Genomic DNA, 22,476 nt, shown 5'->3' with positions numbered 1-22,476 from the left:
ATGGAGCATTTTTCTTCATTTGGCAAAGCAACAGTCAGTCTCTCCAAACAGTCTGGCTTTTTTAGTTATCCTTTGCTTTTTATAAAACGAGGATTATGTTCAAAATCAAGAACAAATAACAATAATAACCCAGAAGCCTCAGCTAATCTCTTTTTAACTATTGTTATCTGTAGTAAACTTTGAGCATGTGCTGAAACAGAGAATAGCTCTGCTCTACCTTTTGCATGAGAATTTTTCAAACATTTGATGGCCATTACTATATCTCTCTCTAGTCATCTCCAGACAACTAATTATTCTTCAGCTTTCCTAACTATTCTAGACTCTGTTATCTTAATATACTCCTGTAAATCATTGGCTTTCTTAAAATGGGTACTCGGATCTGGCATTCCTAATGTAGAATAAACAGAATAATTTCATAGTCTCAGGACTTAGCTAATCTTGGTTTATCACAGAAGCAAAGTGGGATTAATTGTGGATGGGAGAAAACCTGGGAATTCAAGGTTTATTGATTATAATGGAAAATTGAAAAAAACAATTCCAATATTATGCCAAGAAAATTTCATAGATGTACCCATGGAAGTCATCAGAAGCTAAGAACCGTAATTATTAAGATAGGTAAGTAAAGAAACAGGCCTGAGGAATGACCTTAGTTATAGTAAGGTAGAATAACAGAATCTTAAAATCCTGTCAGAGTTTGTCTCCGTCCCATCTTATACCAAATAAATTTAAAATGGGGTTATTTTGAGTTTCTCATGCCTTCTCATGTTTTTTGAAGGGCTGTGTAATCTTTTCTGAAAGTCATCAATATTTTGCTCTTTCTCATTCTCCAAGTGAGGTTGATAGCACTTTTCTTCACAACACCTAAGAATAATTTTATTTCATATTTCTATGACCAACTCTGTTTATGTTAATAAAGCCAGAACTGTTTTAAATGTTGGGCTAACTATGAGATGGAGTTCCTGTTCAAGTTTCCTTAATCATAGACATTCCATGGATGGATTTAAATCAGTTACTCTGTCAGCTGAACCTATTTTTTTCTTGTGAAGATAAAATGTAGATAGATATCTAGGCTAATCATGTTTAGCTGTTGGAGAGAAGGACTGTAATTGTGTTTTATGATGGTTTTGCTGAAAACAAGCACTTCTGGTTTTTGGAGAAACTGCCCATACAAATTATTGGTTTGCTTAACACCTGTGGTGTTTGCTTAATATCTGTGATGTTTCCTTAATGACCACACCCAAAACGGTTGTAAAATCAAGTCGAATTTATTGAAATATTTTCAGCATTTTTTTCTCCAGTGCATAATTTGGAGGTCCTCTCGGACTAGCATCTCTCCTGCTTGAGCAAGTGGCAGTTGTGGCCAGGGAGGCCTTTGCCGTGTTGTGCACCAACTATGCCCTTGCTGAACTAACGCCCTGGTCACCTCCCAGGTTTGACTATTGTAATGCACTGTACATGGGACTGCTCTTGAAGAGTATCTGGAAGCTTCAGTTGGTACGAAGTGTAGTGACTTGCAAAAGTTCTGCTTTTATAAATCTTTATAAAGTTTATAAATTATATAAATCTACAAGCTACAAGAAAAAAAATAACATTAAAATTTGGCTTTCTTATGTTACTTTTGTAGTATTAGTCTTACAGCAAAATCAGTGTAATGTGTTGCTGGAAACTGTTGGTATTTTTAGCTCGGTTGTAAAAGAGCCTCAAATTGCTAGAGTTTCAGCCAAATTGCTATGCTTATTCCCTACTTCCCTCCCACTGCAGCCTAGAAGACTAAAAATAGTGTTCAAAATTCTCTTTCAAAGATTTTTGTGTAGGCTGACCAGTCTTTTAAGTTTGTATAACTCAAACAGGAAGAGTGTTGTTAATATGATGCTGCTACAGGGCTGCAGGATAAATCTTTTGGTTTACCAAAAGAATATCCACCAAAATGACTGTAGGGCAAATTTCATAATGTGTGCACGTTATTAAGTAACAGATTTATTCCTCAAATAAAGTAACTATTCTGGGACAAGACAGATATGCATATTTCGCCCCCTTCCCCCCAAACTACAAACTGCATATGATTTGTCCCAGAGGAGCCTTCCTCCAACAAAGATAACAGGTGAGATTTACTCATATAGCCTTGACAGTCAATTATACTGATGCAATTAGTGATATAATTGCATCAGTAATATTGCAGTTATAAAAAAAACCCTGTATGATAGAAATCAATTAAGTGAAGGGCAGATAATAACTGTTTTTTGTTTAAATGTGCACATCGACATACCTATGCATACATACTGTGGCCATAGTATTTACTGTGTACAGTTCTGATCACTTTAGCTCAGAAATGATATTGTAAACTGTCAGAAGTGGAGAAAAGTGATCAGGAGGGCTATGAAAACAACAACAACACACTTTATTAAAAGGTTTTTTTTTGAAACTTTTGGCTTTAGGCAATCTTAAATGGTCTCAAATGCAATTGATTTTTAACACATTACCATTTTTAATGCATAAGGTATTTTAATCCCTCTCATATGTAACCTGCATCTGCTTAAGCAATTGTTTTTCCCTCCCTTAACCCTGCCTCATTCCAGTTTAAATCTTACATCAGTTTAATGATCCTGTAGATCTGATGACGTGACCTGCAACCCTAAAATTAAAGTAAAATTAAAAATTGCTCCCTTACCTTTCCCTAATATTATTGGCTGCTGTTCATAGCCACTCAAAGGATATGCTTCCAGGTTATAAAAGGAAAGTTTTCTAGCTCAAATTATAACACATCTTGGCATATTGTTCCCCTGTGTGAACAGGCAATAGGTAATCAGTTTCAAATGGATTTCAGGCAAGTGACAAATTAGGAGTTTAGATTCAGACATAATTGGATAGTCAACTTCCTCATTAATATCCAGACTATTATTCTTTGGCATGTTGATTAGAGATCAGATGCACCCACTTAAAATCAGAATTACTATCAACTTTTATTTATTATTACATTGAAATAATAATGTAATAATATTTGTTATATCCAAGGTGCACTGATTCAGAAGGAAATATTTGCAACAAAAGAAAAAAAAATTGAATTAGACAGTCTGGGCTCAAGGTCAAAGTGGTTTGCAGCAATTAATATGCTATGGATAAAAAGTACATGAAAATGAGATTAAAATTATTTCAAATCTACAAAAAAAGAAAAGGATTAGAATTTAAATATAGAAGACAGCGATCAGTTTAACAATTCTAGCACAAAGAGAGGAGTGGTAAGTATGAGTCATATTTGGCCATTTGGAGTTCAAAGTTAACTTTATTTACAAATGTTCTTGCTTGCAGAGAAATAGTGTATATAGCAGATATCTCTAGTTTCTCTGTCCAGTATTAGAAATTAAATTGTCTTGCTTCCTCTCACTTTTATAGTGGTAGGAGAAAGAAAGCTTGCCATGTTTTTTAGCTGTTCATCTGTAATGCAGGATTAGTTCCCCACTGTCATACTTGGTTACTACTAAGCACAAATTAATTCTACAGATAGTCTTGTACAACCAGTTGCTTAGTGATCACTCAAAGTTACAATGGACTCATAAACTTATGACCCAGATTTGAAGTTCCAGCAACCACTCCCCGAAGCAGTCATGTGTGCATTTTGGGGACTTGGCAACTGGCCTAGTTTGCAGTGAATGTTTGCAGTGCCTCATGGTTATGTGATCATGACTGACAATATTTTCGCTGGAAACTGGGGTTTACTTCTGATTTCCAGCACAAAACACCCCATAGCAAACAATGCATTTGCTTAATGATTGTGGAGTTTGCTTAAGAACTACTGCAAAAAGGTCATAAAATTGGGCGCGGTCACATGATGACCAGTTTAATAACCATCATGACTTACAATTGAAATTGCAGGCTCAATTACAATTGTAAATGAAGAACTACCTGTAGTCACAAAGTTCTTCTCATGTCAATCTATGATTGATTTCAGTACAGTATCTTGGCACAAAATATCGGCAAATTTGCTTTCTCAAGTAAGGATTTGTTTATCTCTGTAATGAATTCAGTGCTGTTGTGACATTCCTAGTTAATATACCTCTTATCTATATAAATTGATCACAGTCTCATTTGATTTAGTACTTTTAACTATGGTAAAATACGGTGTTCATAGCAGCGATAGGCCAAACTAAAGTCTCAAAATGCAAAACAGCTTTAATAGAGTTGATCATTATCCAATAAAAGTTTTGTTATATCCATTTTGAAATATTGTATATAAGAATGTAGGGCAATCCCAAGTTGAGCTCAACTCCTAGTTACTGTATTATTCAGTTTACTCGGAAGTCTTATAGAAATTGTCTGTTGCTGCATTGTTCACTCTCTAGCCTACAACTTTAGAAGTCCAGGTTATTCCACATCAAGTACTCATCAGGAATTATCTTTTTAGCTTCAGAGAACAATCAGTGTCAGCTAGGTGATGTCATCTGCTGAGCTTTGAGAGTAAATACTGATCATTATAAATATTTTGCTTACATCATTAGCAATGTGAAAATATAAAGTGGGAAAGATACTGAACTTTAAAAGTGAACTTTGTGACTTACTGTGCTGGTAAATAAATGGCCAAATTATCTGAGGAAGGTATCTCAAAAGTAGGTTAAGTCAATTGTAAATTTGTACATGAAATGAGTACTGGAGATATGAAATTGATTTCATATCTGAATATTCATATTCATATTGAATATGAAATTCAATGAAATTGAAAATCACTATACCTTCTCTTTCATAAGATGTTGCCTATAACTGGTTTAATATTATCTTGAAACAATTATTTATGAGAGGATCAATGTAAGGTAACTTCTATATTATGAAATGAGCTTGTAATAATATTAAAAGAATATATTTTCTCATATATCAAAAATATTTGGAAGCGTTCAGATCTAGGTATGCACAACTCTATTATGCTTTCTTGAGCAATGAAATCATATAAGATGCGTTTAAATTTTAGGAGAACAATGCTCTGCTGCTTTATAAACTAACTGCTGCTTTCTTTATATACCATGACATATGGGCGATTTTCAAACTAAACTCAAGTATACTTTTTGGTGGATAAAGACATTTTCACAGATCTTTCTGATTTCAGCCTAGGCCTGGGAAAAAAGAGTTATGAGAAAGAGTGCAGTCTTCTGGTCAGGCTCTATTAAGCCGATAACTTTCCATTCCGTTTTCCTATTGAATAAATGTCAAGTGCTTTTTCGGGGTAGCGCTGTGGATACATTTTTGTTTCTATAATACATTCTTTCCCAGGAATGTTTGTCCTTAACTTTTCCAGTTCAAATAACATTTTAACACTATTGTAGCACAAATGTTACTACCATTCTCATATGCGAGGTTGATACAACATTGTGAAGTAACTATATCATGGAATCAGCTTGGGGGTTGTTTTTTATGGACAGAAAATGGTCACATTCCAGTTTCATGTTTTCCAGAAAGATTAAGGTTACTTTTCTTATTTGCTCCTGAATTTTCCAGTTTTGATAGCTAAAATAGGGATTTTTAAACATTAGTCTTTTCATTAGAATTAACCAAGAGGTATGGCATTTGATTACATAATTTGAGATTGCATAATATGAAATTAAGTAATATTACCTAGAAGAATGTTGTTTTTTTGTGGGCATTGCTATTCAGTTCTGATGCAATTACATGTTAAGGCTGCTGTTTGCAGACTATGATAATAAATAATAACCATAATCTGGGTATTGATTACTAATTTAAGTTTAGAGGAAAGGAGGAATTGCTATCATAAAATGTAAAATACAGATAGTAGAATTTGGGGCTTTGTTTTTAAAGAAATAAGCATCGAAAAAACCAGTGTCAGATTTCATCCTTTTTTGTCACCCTCCTGCACTTCCCTAAACCTTTTCTTGAGAATCCTCCAGTTCTGAAAAATACCTCAGAAATAAACATTCTTGGAAAGAGTGAGATTGAATATTGCTAACTGACTGTGCATAACCTAATTGTTACAAGTGTTCTCTCTAAGGAGTTTATCTTAACAATTGTGAACTAGTAAATCTATAAAACTTTCAGTGTTCCATGTGCCATTTTTAGCAGGCCTTTAAAGTTCATTGATCTTATTATTCATCCTGAGTTTAACTGATTGGGTTTTATATTTTGCTTTTTATATTTTTGTAGGGTTATTTTGGAGGCTATGTAAGAAAAGATTTTGCTATTAATCTGAACTGTTTTAATTGCTCTCAAATAGTGTACTACCTTCTCCATTTCAAAAGCGGCGACCGTCCCTTCTAGGTTTTGATTTGCTTGTTCTAATCTTTCATTCTCTGTCATTAGTGCTTCAATTTTTCCCCAGTACCTTCTGATTGATCTTCCACCTTCTGAATTCTTTGTTCATTTTTAAGGATCATTTGTTGGTGAACCTCAAATTGTGTCTTTATGTCAAGCATTTTTTGGTATAGCTCAGTGATGGCGAAACTTTTAGAGACTGAGTGCCCAACCCCCCCCACCATCCCCACCCTGCAGGCCACCCACTGCCTCCATGGCCTGCTGCAGATTGCCCAGGTGGCCCAATAACACCATGATGGCCACGCCCTCTGCCCACGCTCCACAGCATCATCTGCACATGATGGGGCACGAGGGCGGAGTCTTGTCCCCGCTGCCTGGCTGCCATGTCCTTGGCCGCGCTGTTCCGCGTGGGCCGCACCTGGGGGCGACTTTCCTCCAGGGGGACTGCTGGTGAGGGGGTTGCGGGGGGATGTGGGGCTGGGGCGACGGCCCGCATGCCCAGAGAGAGGGCTCTGAGTGCCACCTCTGGCACGTGAGCCATAGGTTCGCCACCACTAGTTTAGCTTATCAAGGTTGCTTTTTGTTTGTTGATGAGTCTTCTGCATCATTTCTTGCATTAATTGTAAGGTTACATGCATCTCTTTTTGGAGATTGTTTGCCTTCTCTCATTGTAACATTGCTTCAATAGATCCTTGACTTGCTGGACTGGATGTTCTAGAAGAGAGTGCAGAAGCAGTTTTTTTTTTTGTAATTTTAGTAAGATTTGGTACACTCATTGTTCAATCAGGCAAATTTTGTAAATCCACAGGGAAAAGAGAGGGAGAAAAAAAAGCCAACTGCTGAACTGTTGGATTATAGCTTTAGGCTATAATCCAACTTTAAAAAAAGCCAGCTGTTTTAGGCTAAAATCCAATTTTTAAAAGGAGCCAACTATTTTAGGCTATAATCCAAGTTTAAAAGGGAGCCAACTGCTTTAGACTATATTCCAAGTTTAAAAGGGAGCCAACTGCTTTAGGCTATAATCCAAATTTAAAAAGAAGGCAACTGCTTTAGGCTATAATCCAGGTTTAGAAAGCAGTCAACTGCTTTAGGCTAATCCAAGTTTTTTTTTAAAAAAAAGCCAACTACTTTAAATTGTAATCCAGCAAAATAAAAAACACCAACTGCATAAGTCTAATCCAAATATTTCTGTCAGTTCAAAAATATATTTTTTTTAAAAGAAAAAAGAAAAGGAAAAGAAACTGTCTCTAAATAGTTTCTATAATAGTTATGTCTAAAGTTGAAAGTGTAGTTGAAAAAAATCTTTGTTTTTTCTTTTGTAGAAAGACAGAATGTTCTTTGTTTACCACAGGTGTTGTTTCAAGGTCATCACTCTTCTGATTTTTTTCTGTATTGTAGTATCTTCCTTCACCGCTAAATGTCCTCATTAGTTATAGTGTCTCTATCCATTAGTAAAACTTTTATTTAAAATGCTCTTTCACAACAAAGTAAAAAAATCTTCCCAAATCAAAAAAGTTAGCCAACAACAGATTATCATTTTTTTCTTTTCAATCAGTCTCGAATCTTTTCTGCATACTTTTTATATTCCTTAATTTCGTTCCCCCATTCCAGATTTCTCGCCGCTTTTAACTCTCTTCTTCCAAAGTCTTCCTGGGGTTTTTTACTTTTAAAAGTTATCCAACTCAGGGAATTATATTTTAAAAGTTCATAGGGAAGAGAAATAAAGAAGAATCTCACCCAGATCAAACACATTGACAGTCAGTTGTTCAGCGGTGCTGCCGCGGCTGTTCTTCTTCCCGGGCTATCTGTGGCTTGGGCTGTCTGTTTGAAGAGTTTCCTTTTCCTATGTTGCTTTATCATGGTGAGGTTACCTGCTGGTTGCAGTGAGATTTCAGATCACCTATCTTTGGGCTAACCGCCGTTGGCTCCAAACTCCCAAGGTTTCCCTTCCTCCTTGTTGCCTCTCCAGGGCGACTTTCTTTCTTTCTTTTATAAATATTTTATTAGATTTTATACAGGTAGGGAGAGGGTAGGGTGAGTACGGGTATGGGAAGGGGTAGGAATAAGGAATTCAGGATAGGATAAGGGGAGGTACAGTAATGGGGTAACCCCCAACAATAATCCCATGCTTTAACAAGCAAGTTACCATCCGGATATACATATTGAGTAAGCATAGTTTATATAATACTAAACAATTATAATAAATCAAGTTGGCTATAATCAGAGAATTAGAAATTAATATGTAAATACAGTTCCTTTAAATAAATAACCATAATTAATAAAATATCAACTGATTCTAACTATCACCACTAGTATCTAAAATCACTAGTAATAACGCTGTTATTAACATAGAAGATAAAGCTTAGTAAAAAAAAACCCCTCTTGTTCTGTCGTATTTCTTACAATTGATTAAAATTTTCCCAAGTTTTAAAATAAATTGAATCTTCTTTCTCTTTCATCTCTAAGGCTAATCTATCCATTTCTGCACATTCTAAAATTTTGGTAATTATAATCTGATCAGATAGTAAATTTTCTTTTTTCCAAAATTGGGCAAATACTATTCTTGCAGCTGTTAAAACATGTAGTATTAAATAATCATTTTCTTTACCATAATTAGGTCCTAGTATTCCTAGCAAAAATGATTCCGCTTTAAATTCTATCTGTATTTTCGTCATCTTTTCCAGCCATCCATGAATCTTAGACCAATATTTCTTTGTGTTAGGGCATGTCCACCAGGCATGGTAGTAAGTGCCTGGCATTTGTTTACATTTCCAACAGGTATTCAATACATTTTTAAACATTTTCGCTAATCGAACTGGTGTCATATGCCATCTATAAAACATTTTATATAAGTTTTCTTTGTATGAGGCTGCTTTAGTAAGTTTAATGTTTTTATCCCAACGTTTTTGCCAGACTTCTAAGTCTATAGAATATCCAAAATTCTTTGCTCATACTATCATTGTTTCTTTTACTTGTTCTTCTTCCATCTTCCAGTTTAGCAGAAATTTATAAAGTTTCTTAATCAAGTTTTCATCTGTTTTTAGAAGTATTTTATCAAGAGGAGTCTGCTCTTTATAAAATTCTGTTGATTTTATATCTTTTTCATATCTTTTTGAATTTGCAAATAGGACCACCATGCTAAGTCAATACCTTGATGTTGAAGGGCTTGCCTGTCTTTAAGTTTTCCATCCTTATCCAAAAGGTCTTTATAACTAACAAGTTTGTCATAGTTAATTAAATTTGGGTAAGCAAATGCTTCCATTGTTGAAAGCCACTCAGGTATTTTCGTATACATTTTCTGTTTAATTCTCTCCCATTCAGAGAGCAATACATTTCTTATGGCATGATTTTGAAAGTATTTATGTGCTTTAGTTTTCTCATACCATATGAAAGTGTGCCAGCCTTGTTGGAGATCATTTCCCTCTAAATAAAGAAGTTTTTTTTTCTCAATGTAATCCATTCTTTAAGCCAAAGCAAATTGTCTGCTTGATAATAAAGTCTCCAATCCAGGAGTCCAAAGCCCCCTCTGTCTTTAGATTCTTGTAACAATTTACTTTTAATTCTTGCTTTCTTTGCCATATAAATCTTAATATTGTTGCATTTAAATTGCCAAAATATTTCTTACTCAATTTAACGGGAACTGTTTGAAATAGAAAAATTAGCTTTGGTAAAATGTTCATCTTAACAGTCGCTATTCTTCCTAACAGTGATAGTTGAAGATTTCCCCACTTTTCTAGATCTATTTTTATTTGTTTCATTAATCTCTCGTAGTTATCCTCTTTTAGTGTTGTATATTTTGTTGTTAGGTAGATCCCTAGGTATTTAACCTTTTTAACTATTTGAAGATTTGTCTTTTTGGCAAGTTGGATTTTCTGTTTAGATTTTTTGTTAGTACTTTAGTCTTTTCCCTATTTATTTTCAGTCCAGCCAGTTCTCCAAATTTCTCGATTTTCTGCAAAGGTTTAACGGCTGTTTCCAGTGGTTCCTCTAAAATAAAAACCAAATCATCCGCAAAGGCCTGTAATTTATATTTCTGGTCTTTAATCTCCAATCCTTTAATTTCCTGTCTGATACTTCTAGCCAACACCTCCAATGTGAGAATAAATAACAAAGGGGACAATGGACATCCCTGTCTAGTCCCTTTTTTGTATCAAATCCATCTGTATAGTTTCCATTTAAAAATATTCTTGCTGTTTGTTTCTTACAAATTGCTTGAATTGCTTTTATAAAGTTTTCACCAAAATCCATTTCCTGCAGCTGTTGGAACATAAATTGCCAATTTAAATTGTCAAAAGCTTTTTGTGCATCAAGAATAATGAATGCCATCCAATTCCCTGGATAATATTTCATAATATTCCAAAGCATTTAAAATAATCCTTAAATTGTTCTTTATCTGCCTTTTAGGCAGGAAGCCGTTTTGGACTGAATGAATAAATTTAGTCAGAAAATTTTTCATTCTTTTCGCCATTATTGCAGCGAAGATTTTATAATCCACGTTTAGTAGCGATATTGGTCTATAATTTTTAATTTGTGTAAGATCAGTATCTTCTTTGGGTATCAAAGTAATATTAGCTTCAGTCCATGAATTCGGTATTTTTGTCTGTCTAAAAATTTCATTACACAAGTCTTTCAAAGTTGGAGTTACAATATCTTGTAAGGCAACATAGAATTCTGCAGGAGCAAGTCCAGAGCGACTTTCTGACCTCTTTGGTTCTCCAGACGAAGCGAAATCGGACTAGGAAACCGGAGCTCTGGTTTCCTTCATCTGTATCGCCATGACGCCCGGGAAGATAAAGAGGAAAATATAGCAGAAGTGATTATTAATCTATTAGCAGAGGCCTTAGAAATGGAAAGACCGGAGATGCAGCAAGAAGTGGATGAAATATTTAGAATGAATTCAAGTTATGCAAGGAAACACAAATTGCCCAGAGAACTCCATGTAAGATTTATGAAGAAAACAATGAGGGATGAGACATTAAACTGTTTTAATTGCTGAGTGTGTGAAAAAAAAAGTGTATAGATCAGGGGTGTCCAATCTTGGCACGTTTAAGTCCTATGGACTTCAACTCCTAGAATTCCCTAGCCAGTCTCCTATTACTCTTTTCTGACACCATCTTTGCCCCTATCATTGCCACGATTGTATTAATTACAGCATACCCAACTAACTTGTCCTCTAACTTTTTCCCGGTGCCTGCTTTACCATTAGCTGCCGTTTGGGAGTGCTTTAAGTGCAGTAAACCCAGCCATCAATGAGGTTACTAGGAGGTGAGCATGTATTGAAAGAAACTGCTGATTCTCCCAGAAAATAAGGTTACTACATATTTGTCCTACATAGTGTTTTTTTTTTTTTAAAGGGCAAACGAAGAACATTTATTATTTTTCTTTTTACCAAGGTACATAAAAAAGAGGGAGGGAAATCCCACAAAAATAGAAAAAAACCATCACAAATATATTACATTATAGTTTTAAATGTAGACTGCTTGCCAGCCTGCAGACTCAGACATGCAAAACATATTCCTGTGTTCTTTGTCACGTACAGTTGGTTATCTTACTTCCTCCCTCTGCTGGGGATACCAAAGGCTTAGGCAGAACTCTAAATATATCTGTGAAGGTGATGAATTGTGTGAATCTGTGAAGGTGATGAATTGTGCTTTGTTTTTCCTCTCTAGTCTCTGAGTAATAGATGGAATTTCCAAGAAGTTGGGGCTTTCTAGAAATATTCCAGGTTTCTTTGCTCCAGAACTATGTTATTTCTAGCCAGGAATTGTGCTGTTCCTAATTTCTGTTCGTTCTATTAAGTTTCATGTTCCCATCTCTCTGAATAAATGATAAAACTAAATGTTTAATATCAACCTTCATGCATCTCTCAGGTGATCCTTGAAGGTGCAATATTTTCTTTAGAATTTTCTTGAGATCTGTAGTATTTTGAATTCTTTTAATCTGTAATATTTGAGGGAGCAAATTATGCATTTGTAGCAGACTAGTGCCATGTTGTGATCTGTCTGGAGCGATGGATCTTCTTTAGGATTTTTCTTTTTTAATAAGTTGTCAGTGTTGAACGTAATTTATGTTCAGCGCTGAATGTTTGAGCTTTAATGTTTAAAATTACACTAAAATATTTTAATGTTAAAAAAAGTTCTTTATGTGTTACCCTTTCTTTTTTTAAAATAAAGTTTGATTTTGTTTCCAGTAAGATTAGAGTATCTCCCAAATGGGAGAATTAAGAGCTAAATCATCTAGTTATAGTGATTTTATGCTATATAGTTAGGAGGTAGCATTTTTGAGATTATCTCCGTGTTTGCATTTTAATTGCCAGAAAGCCAGATGATGTGTAACACTCTCGAATTGGGTAGATGCCAATGAGATGCTCTTATGGGAAATAGGTAATAGCAGTAGGATCTACTAAACCACTACTCCAAAGCAGGAGGTGGAAGCAGGGCATTAGCATTCAGAAAGCTTCTGGGAAAGGAAGCTTGGTACCTCCATGCTTCCACCATGCAGAGCATTCTGCTTAATTTCTAAACACATTAAAATTTGGATACATGCGTTAATATTGATATGGGTAGTTCTCAGATTATTACCATAATGGAGCCTGCCAATTATGATCACAAGTGGTAGCAATCATTAAGATCATCTTGTTTAGCCAACACACACCCCCACCCATCCCCCAAATCCTGCTCTCCCTGATGTGGTCGTTACATTTTTATCTGTTTTTAGATACACTCCTTATTAAAATGCTGCTAAAAAGTGACAATTTCCAAAAATGATTTTTGCAATTCCTGGAAAGAAGGCCTAGTTTTTGCTGTGAAATATTGTAGAATGACATATTGTGATGTACCTGTGCTTCATGGGTAGTAATCATGAGAAAGTATAAGTCTGTAATCTGTTGTCCATTTTACCTTGTGACATTGCCTGTCTCCTTGGTTTCCAGATGGCTTAGGATCAATAAAAACAAGATGTAAATGGATGGACATCAGGAAAATCTGATGTAAGCTTTTTTAATTAGGACCTTTTCTGCATTTAAAGGAGACTCCAGTGTCCCAAAGTCAAGCCAGTAAGTATTGCTTAAATTATAATTTATCATAACCTTCTTCAGCAGATATATAACTATATATTATTGAACCCAATTTCTGACTTTTAATATTTTGTGTTTGGATGTCCTTTTCTTTGTCTAAACCTGAGAACCTTATCTTGGCAGTAGGTGTTCTGAAACACTCATTAGGTGGAGAAATGTGAGGGAACACATGGAATTGCGAAATTCTGAAATGTAATAGATCTTTTGAAGTTATCTTGTCTATCTTTATATGAATGAATTGTTAGAGAATGCTTAAGCACCCATTTTCATTGCTACATAGATGTACTTCACTTACATTAAGTCATGATTTACTTAATCACAGTTTGTTGTACAAGCCTCACTTAGTAAGATTCACCCATGCTGTGAAGACATAATTATATATATTTTAGTGGCTATGTATATACAATATGCTAAGTAAAACCCAAAATATATGACACCAGGTTCTTGTTTTTAGCTTTCAGCTTACACAGTCTTGAGATTTCTCCATTTTATATGAACCTACTACAGGCTGAAAGGAGATCTTTTAGTACTTTGTTTTGTTAATGTTTGACTTTGAAATGGACCTCAACTTTTCCAAGATATTCAGTCAAAAGATCACTCTCTAGTCCTACAGTTTCTGTAGTTCATTACTTTGTGAATTGATTCTATTTTTCCTTTGTTTTTAATCAGATTCCTGATATTTTGAAAACACACACATTTTCTTGCTGGGAAGTCACAAATCCATATAAATGCAGGTATGTTCTTTTCCCTAAAAATTACTGCTGAAGCAGTTCTTTGGTAATTAATACAAAAAGTGTAAAACTGTATCTTTGTATTTGACTATTGTTGTATTATTATTTTGCTCTATCTGTATAGGAACATATCCTTTTATAAACCGTCTGTGTACCATATTATAAAGCAGTGGTGGCGAACCTATGGCATTCGTGCCAGAGGCGGCACTCAGAGCCCTCTCTGTGGGCACACGCACCATACCCCGGAGATGGCAACCGTTCCTCTTCAACCAGCCGCCCGCTAACTTGCCAAGGTCCCACATGGCTGGATGCATCCCAGCACCCATGCGCTCGCTGGCTTCTGTGTGCAGGGGCCGATGGTGTCAGGCAGCAGCCACCCAGGCCCCTGCCTCACCTTGCCCTGTGACAATGGCATCCTCACCCTGCCCACCGCCTCACCTGCCAGAGACCCCCTGGATCTCCCCTAACCCTGCCCAGCCCCCACAGGCATCCCTCCCCACGAGCAACATTGAGGGGATCACGCCCACCTTGGCCACACCCACCCAATCTGCCATGACCACCACAGCCACGCCCATCCAGTGGGCTACACCCACCTGGCACTCGGCGATAAATAAGTGGGTTTGGGGCACTCGGTCTCTAAAAGGTTCGCCATCACTGTTATAAAGCATCTACATAGATGGTTTAGTAAGTGGCAACCATAATTGGGGTGTGGAACAGCAAAAACAAAAGAACCTGATACTATACTTTTTTTTTTAATTAAGATAACGAAATAGATGTTTATCTCTTCAACAGAATCCTTATACTAGTCATAGATCATAACACACATATGTAGCCTTCAGTCTTCTGCCAGTGTCCGTGTTCTTGAATTGCTCATAGTATTTCCCCTCTCAAGTTTTGGAAAGCAGTGTTACTTTGCAGAGAGGTGGATAATAAACACTGATAGAAGGCTATGCTCTATATCCTAAAAAGATCCAGCTGACATAATTTTATTGTAAAATAAGGATAAGAATTAATTTTACCCTTACCTTATTGCCTTTTGCGTTTTCTTTCCTTGTATTGTTGAATTTATGTCATAATCCATTTGCTAATTCTTAAAGATGCCTCAAGAAATGTAATATTGTTAGTGGAAGGTATTTGATATTCTCCAGCATGATGAATGTAGACTCCACAGGATTATTTGTTGGAGGGGTTGAACAAGGGCTTAGCTCCCAGTACCATTCGCAGACAGATCGCGGCTCTTTCAACGGTCCTTTCCTGCGACAATCTAGGTCCATTGTTGCAGCATCCAGCAGTTAGTGCCTTTCTAAAAGGGGTGGTCAATACCAGGCCACCCGTGGTTCATCGCTATCCGTCTTGGGATCTACCCAAGGTATTGCAGGCCTGACTTCCCCTCCTTTCGAACCTCTTAGTTCCTGTTTTCTGCACTTTCTGTCCTTGAAGGTGGGGTTCCTGGTAGCTGTAACATCGGCTAGGCGAATATCGGAGTTGGCCGCACTTTCAGTTAGGGAGGACTTATGTCATAATCCATTTGCTAATTCTTAAAGATGCCTCAAGAAATGTAATATTGTTAGTGGAAGGTATTTGATAGTTTGTCTACTTTGTTGTGATAGTTTTCCTTTCCATGTATGTAGTATATGTTTGTAAAAGAAGACTGTAAAGCGATGGCTTTCTGTGCAAAAATGAGAAGTTCAAAGAAAAACGAAGTCAACGCAGAGCTTCAGGAGCAAATGCTGGAAATACTGTTCTACTTACAAGAAAAGCCTTCCCTTCGTTATACAAGTGGCAAGTACACAGCAGAAGAACTTTGCATTGAAGCGGCACAAAAATGCTGTGAGTTTCCGCAGTATCTTTTCTTATTACTTAGCTTGTTTAAAACAAACAGGAATTATTTTTAGACTGGTGAATTTAAAGGGAGTTAGAGAAATTCCCGAATAAAAGCCTCGGTGACTTCTAATTGTTCAAGCTGTCCATCATTTGTCATGTTGTGCTATACTTGTTGTGCATCAGATTGCGTTGAAAAGATAAAATTAGAATGCAGGTAGTCTTCGATTTACAACCACACTTGGGACTGCAAGTTCCATCACTAAGTGATACGGTTGTTAAATAAGTCACGCCTGATTTTATGATCTTTTTGCTCTGATTGTTAAGTGAATCACCACAGTTGTCAAGAGAATCATCCGGTTGTTAAGTGAATCCAGCTTCCACGGGCTGCTGATTGGAAGCTATCTGGGATTTACAACCATTGTAAATATATGTGGGTTACTTGAGCATCTGAATTTTGATCACTTGGCTGCAGGGAGGCTGCGGCGTTGCAAATGTGAGGGCTGATTGCAAGTCAATTTTTTCCAGTGCCGTCCTAACTTTGAACAGTTGCTAAACAAATGGTTGTAAGTTGAGGATCACCTCTAACATATATTAAAATAGCCCCTAAACATTAAATTACCCCTAGTATCAGAAACTAATTTGACTGACCTAAATAAAAATACATATTTTAAAAATCCAAAAACAAAAAGCCTAAGCAGGGCCAAATTAGTAGTTGAATGAGATACTGCCATGAAGTCACACAGCTAGATGAAGAAGTCAACAGAACATCGTGGAAGAAAATAATAGCAAACCATTCCCATGATGTTACTAAGAAAACTACAAGGATATGTCCATGAAGTCATCAAGACTTAAACTTGATTTGAGGATTTTTGTCAAAAGCTGGATTCCTCTGGATACACTTAATTGATAAAGAAGAGAGCACGGGCACTACTAATGGACTATGCCCTGTGAATTTTGCTACTAATAGGAACCATGTTGCTTTTGTTTCTGACTCAGTTTGTCACCCTGTGGACTTAAATCTTTGCGATAGTTGGCTCCAATTGAGGGTGTCACGATAGTGCTTTTCACACAAGCCTCTCATAGAGTGTTGTGTATGTAGAATTGTGAGAAAATCTTTGAAAAAATGCCCGAAAGCACACATGTGAGTTATAGACAAAGCAAAGCATATATGTAAAATACTAGTTTCTTTCAGAGCTTAGAATGCTATATCTACTATCTTAAAATTCTTAACTTGTACCCAAACATCTTTACTGTGTATTACATCATAGTTTTACAGAAACAAGATTGCTCTCTTTAAGATACAGGTTGAGTTATGAATGTAATGGAGCCTGCCCATTCCATTTGTAACTCAAGAATTCGTGGGAGTGAATCTTGTACCTCAAACGAGATCACTCCCTGCTTGTTAAGACGCATGTGGCTCATTAAGTGCACATGAGATATCTTAGGGTGGGGAAGGCCATGGGGGGGCCTAGTGATGAACAGGCCCCCAAGGCCTCCCCGACCCATTAAGATACCTCATGCTTCACCCTCCCTTCCTGCTGCACCAGACTCACCTTGCAAAGATCTGTCTCCTCTCTGCCTCGGTTTCTTTCCCTTTGAGGGAGAGGAGAGTCTGCTTGGAAATGCTTTTCACGCGGACAATGGAAGCTCCTGGTGCCATAATATCACGCGAATTCAAATGCCCATTCTCTGCAAAAGAGATCATGGCCCCTGGAAGCTTCCATTTTCTGGGTGGGAGGAAAGTGTTTGCTTCATTTGCATGCCTAAGGGAGAAAGCATGGAATCGGAGTTGGCCAGGCGCAGGAACCAATGCCATCCGTGGCCCGGGTGTGCTGCTTGCTCATGTGCACCGGCCTTAGTTTGAGGGCAGGAATGAAGCCTTCGACTGAGTGGGGAGGCATTGCAGGGCCAGACCCCTTTCACCTGATTCCAAGCTGCTGCTGCTGATGGTAGCCACCTGAGCAGCCATAATTCCCCCCTCATCAGCCAGCTACCCACCCTGCCCAGCCTACTCCTTGTCTGGCTGGTCGGCTGGCACAAATCCTCACCGCTCTTCTCCTCCTGCTTGGTTCCTGCACCCGGCCAACTCCGATTCCACACTTTGTCCCATAGGCATGCAAATGAAGCAAACACTTCCCCCCCCCGTAGAATGGAAGCTTCCAGAAGCCATGATCTCTTTTGCAGAGAATGGGTGTTGAACATGCGTGATATTACGGCACCCAGGTGCTTCCACTGTCGGCACGAAAAGCATTTCCAAGCCGACTCTCCTCTCCCCCAAAGGGAAAGAAACTGTGGCAGAGAGGAGACAGATATTTGCAAGGTGAGTCTGGCATGGCAGGATGGGAGGGAGAAGCAGTTGTGGGGAGTGGGGGGGGGGAAATAGGTGAATGTTGCAGAGTCTCTGCAGTCATTCGTAAGGGTGAACGACAGCCGTGGTGCTGCAATATTCGTAATTTTGGGACTTGCTCGTAAACACTAGGAGACACTTATCATGTAACTTCAAACCAAGTAGATTCTCCTTTTTGCTTTTTGTTTGTGGATAGAAAATCACTTGGATGGACTTCAAGNGAGTAACCTTTTATTATAAACTGCAAGGAACATTTCAAAACCCTATAGATTCCTGGTAATTGAGTTTAAATTGTTTAAAAACTTAAAAGTAGTGGTGGAGTCATGTGGCTGTGAAAAATCACATCTTTTTATATCTTATACAGATTGCAGTCTGACTGTTTTTCACTGAAAATTATACATTAGTTTTCCAGTTTTTAAAAGTGATTTAAGATTTAAGTCAATCTTAGATGCAATAAATTGTGAATGCATTTTGGTTAATTTGAAGCAGGATTTTCTCAATTTGTCCTGAGAACGAAAGGTCATCAGGTGTTCCAACAAATGAAAGATCCATCAACCTTACTATTTCTCTCTCTGTTTGATCAAGAGGAGAAACCGTGGAAAAATGCCCAGAACCAGCTGTGAATCTTGCTTTAGGAATGTTTGGAATGGAGTTAGTCTTTAGCTTCTCAATATTAGTTTTTCTAAATTTGTTCGTGTATGTATATGTACTGTGGATTGTTGTGAAACTAAAGTACTGACTGTAAATCACATGCAAAAGGTGTTGTGATGCTTTTTTGCAAATGTGCATTTATTGAAGCAGAAGTGCAATAATTAATGGGGGGGGGGAGAATAAATATCTTTTAAGATCTCATTGCCTCACCCAAAATGTTTAGAGTTATTATATTCAGGGTACTTTTTCCTCTTATCTATTTTTTTTCCAGTAGTGCATTATATTAGCCATTGAAGGGAGCAATTATTTTTTTATGTCACAAGCTCCACCTTTTCCTTTCCTTTCCTTTCCTTTCCTTTCCTTTCCTTTCCTTTCCTTTCCTTTCCTTTCCTTTCCTTTCCTTTCCTTTCCTTTCCTTTCCTTTCCTTTCCTTCCCTTCCCTTCCCGCTATATATAGGCTGATGGGCTTATTTTCATTTCTGATCCTTTGTATTTACTGTGCAACTTGCCTCTGTCTTCCTCCAGTTCCTTCTAACTTTTACCCCACCGTTTCTTATGCCAAAGTCTTCAGTTAACCCTTTACTTGCTGTAGTAGACACAAGCAAATAGACTACCACAAACTTATACAATAAAGATAGATAAAACTGTGATTCAGCCTTATGATCTAATTGATAACAGGTATAATCTTTATTGAACATTTTTATATTAAAAAGTAGCTACTGCATAATTGAAAGCACAAAATAATTTTAACAGTAAATAATATAATTTTATATTTTTTAGCTATTCACTAAACTATTGTTTTCTTTTTTTCCCTTTTTTCTGTCTTTTACCAGCTATTTCTCCTCTGTGTCACAATTTGTTTGCCCTCTTTGATGAAAGTAGAAAGATCTGGTATGCACCAAATCATGTCTTCTATGTTGATGAAAAAACTTCACTCCGGGTTCATTATCGCATGAGGTAACTATGATAGTCTCTAATACAGTTGGTGCAGTAGTATCTCTGTGGCCTGCTTCAGGGTGAGGCATTTAATTTCTTTGCTTTTAAGATACTTCCGGCCTTCACAATGTTTCCAAGAAACCACAGCTAAAAAACATTTCATATTAGAGCAGTTTTGAAACATTGCAGTTTTGCTTTTCATGACACAGATCAGAGAAAACCAAGTCTAAATTGAATACACCCCCCCCCAGTTATTTCTACCGTCCCATCCCATCCAGCCAGAGGGGCATGCTCCAGGTAAGCATGGTGGGGCCCAAGAGGGAAGCCCTTTCTGGTATGTCACCTGTCCTCATAAATATCATTCCTCCAGAATTAGATGGCCATGTCCCTGTTGGCCTTCCATAGACATGGCTCTGTGCTCATGTTTCGGGTATCAGGTGTGTGACAGAGTCTGTTTCTTGGTTGTGTTGAATGTTTGATTGTGGCTTTTACAGGGTTTTTTTTCTGGCTGCTATGGTTTTTATGTTTCTGTGTGTTTTTTTATTAAAAATATTGTTAACTGCTGAGAGACATGTATTTGTGATGGACAGCCATATAAATCTACTAAATAAATATGTATAAATAAAATCGATTAAATTCATTGAATACAGAAACAATTGCTAAGCATGTGACTGATTTTATAATTAATATGTAGGAGAACATGAAGGGAATTTTTGGAATATTAAGGTTGCTTGAAACATCTTTGAATACTTAATGTATGTTTGGTGGGATGTAGGCAAAGGATGTTGACTCACAGGTAGTCTCCAGATTAGAGGTTTTAGCTTGCATAAAGTAGCATAAAAGAGAGTGTTGCAAAAAGAAAATGAAAGAGAGAACAAAGTATGATGTATTTAGGAAGAAAAAGATATTGATAAAGAATATAAGAGCAAGGAACAGTGAAGATTAAATAAGTTAAGGAAAGCATAAGGGCCTTAGCCCCTTTACATCGTTTCTCTCTGGCATTCGGTTGGGTTGCAAAGAATAAAAAGGAGAAAATTCAGAGCACAAACGTTTGATGGGAAGTGGGTGAAGAGGATTAAACCAGGAGCCTCTGGTAGAGTAAATGGAATTTAAAATGGAAGTAATTAAATGACTCAAATTAAACTGAATTCAAGAAAAGCTGGAAGAACTATTTCGCAAATTGTATGGACTGACATTTGTACAGTATGTTGAAATAAACACTAATTTATGATAAATTACAAGAAGACAAAAAGGACAAAAAAGAAATAATAACTGGTTTGAGAATATTGAAAACCAGTAAGTCGATCAGTACAGATGGAGCAAGTGAAGGGTCCTCAGAGAGAAGTGAGAAACGTATAGAACAAAAGGCAATGTAAGAAGTAGTATATAGACATGAGAGAAGAGGGCTTTTAAGAATAGAAAGATAGGGAGAAATATATACACTAATTTTTCTTTCTTTTCTCCTATCCTTATTTTCTTTGTTTTAATATTTCTTACTCCCTTCCTTTGTTCTGCATAATGTTGTTTATCCCAAAAGTAAATAATATGATTTATTTACTATGCATGTATGTGCATTCACCCCTATCTCATTATGCTACAGTTGCTCTGTTTAACTCCATGCAGAAAGAATCACATTTATTTAAGTAAGCATTTATTATTTTCTTAATAACATTTTATTGCATTTGTGGAAATATTGTTCCAGTAAAAGGTATGAGGACTTCCTGAATAATCTGTACTTAATATTCTGAGCCAAGCTCAGATATGCTGTACTGGCTATTAAATAAACTGCCCTTGACAAAAAAAATAAATAAGCAATTTGAGTTTCAGTAAATATCTACCGCAAGTGAACCATATAATGATTGGATCAATCAGTCATTTGGGCTCTAATAAATATTCAGGCAAGCATAGATTTATGAAAGGAAAAGGTAAATATATTTAAGCCTTTAAACCCATTCTAGAATCCTGAGTTGAGATTTTATTATAATATACTTTAGGGATCTACTCAGAAAGTTCCCCAAATATGTCATTTATAAAAACATTTGGGCAACTGAGATCCCACAGATCAGGCTGGAAGATTAACCTTGTCACTGTTTTCAACTTGATTCAGTTTCACTAATAAGTAATAGATGGTCTAGATATTTGAAAACAATAGCTCTCAATAGAATTTCTTTCTCCAGCAGTACTTCATCATTGAAATCCTAATTTTCCAATACTTGGAAAGAAATCTGATAAGAAATGGTGTTTTAGTATAGTCCAAACAAAATTTTAAAACTTTCAAATCCCATTGAGCTTGAAAGACTAAATATGTTCTCAACATGGTATGTTTTTGAATGGCACCAAAATGGCTGTGTGTGATAGGTTATATTTGGCCACTATATTGCACTTACTGCCAAATTAATCCTTGTGTGGCTTTTACTCTGATCAGCACTATCTCAGAGAAGCACTTGCTGGGAAGGACATATATCAAATGGGAAACCCTGTATTAGAAAACCTGTGAGTCTCACTTTGTTAACTAGACAAGAATGCTCTGGTTGTGAGGCTTGAAAGGACCCTGTGAGGGCTAGTTGTTATTGGGCTTGCTATTCTTAGTGGATATGACTGGGTAGCCTTGAAAAAAACTATCAATAAATTATGTATTTAAAAAATTGTTGGAATTTCTGGTT

At 36.6% G+C, this 22,476-nt stretch overlaps 1 protein-coding gene across 1 annotated transcript in view; it reads left to right on the top strand.

Moving 5' to 3' along the window:
- Window positions 1-22,476, top strand: part of JAK1 (Janus kinase 1) — a 61,516-nt gene that overhangs the window by 8,640 nt on the left and 30,400 nt on the right. The window contains exons 2-5 of the mRNA XM_015823569.1: window positions 13,181-13,303; window positions 13,994-14,058; window positions 15,687-15,885; window positions 19,711-19,834. Of these exons, the coding sequence (XP_015679055.1) occupies window positions 14,053-14,058; window positions 15,687-15,885; window positions 19,711-19,834 (329 nt within the window). The 5' untranslated portion in view covers window positions 13,181-13,303; window positions 13,994-14,052. The remainder of the gene's footprint in view (window positions 1-13,180; window positions 13,304-13,993; window positions 14,059-15,686; window positions 15,886-19,710; window positions 19,835-22,476) is intronic.

The sequence above is a fragment of the Protobothrops mucrosquamatus genome, unplaced genomic scaffold (genome assembly GCF_001527695.2).
Source record: "Protobothrops mucrosquamatus isolate PMUCROS unplaced genomic scaffold, P.Mucros_1.0 scaffold1915, whole genome shotgun sequence".
In the NCBI taxonomy this organism is placed as follows: Eukaryota; Metazoa; Chordata; class Lepidosauria; order Squamata; family Viperidae; genus Protobothrops; species Protobothrops mucrosquamatus.
Note: the sequence above shows the minus strand (reverse complement) of the source record. Positions and strands in the feature narration are given on the sequence as shown.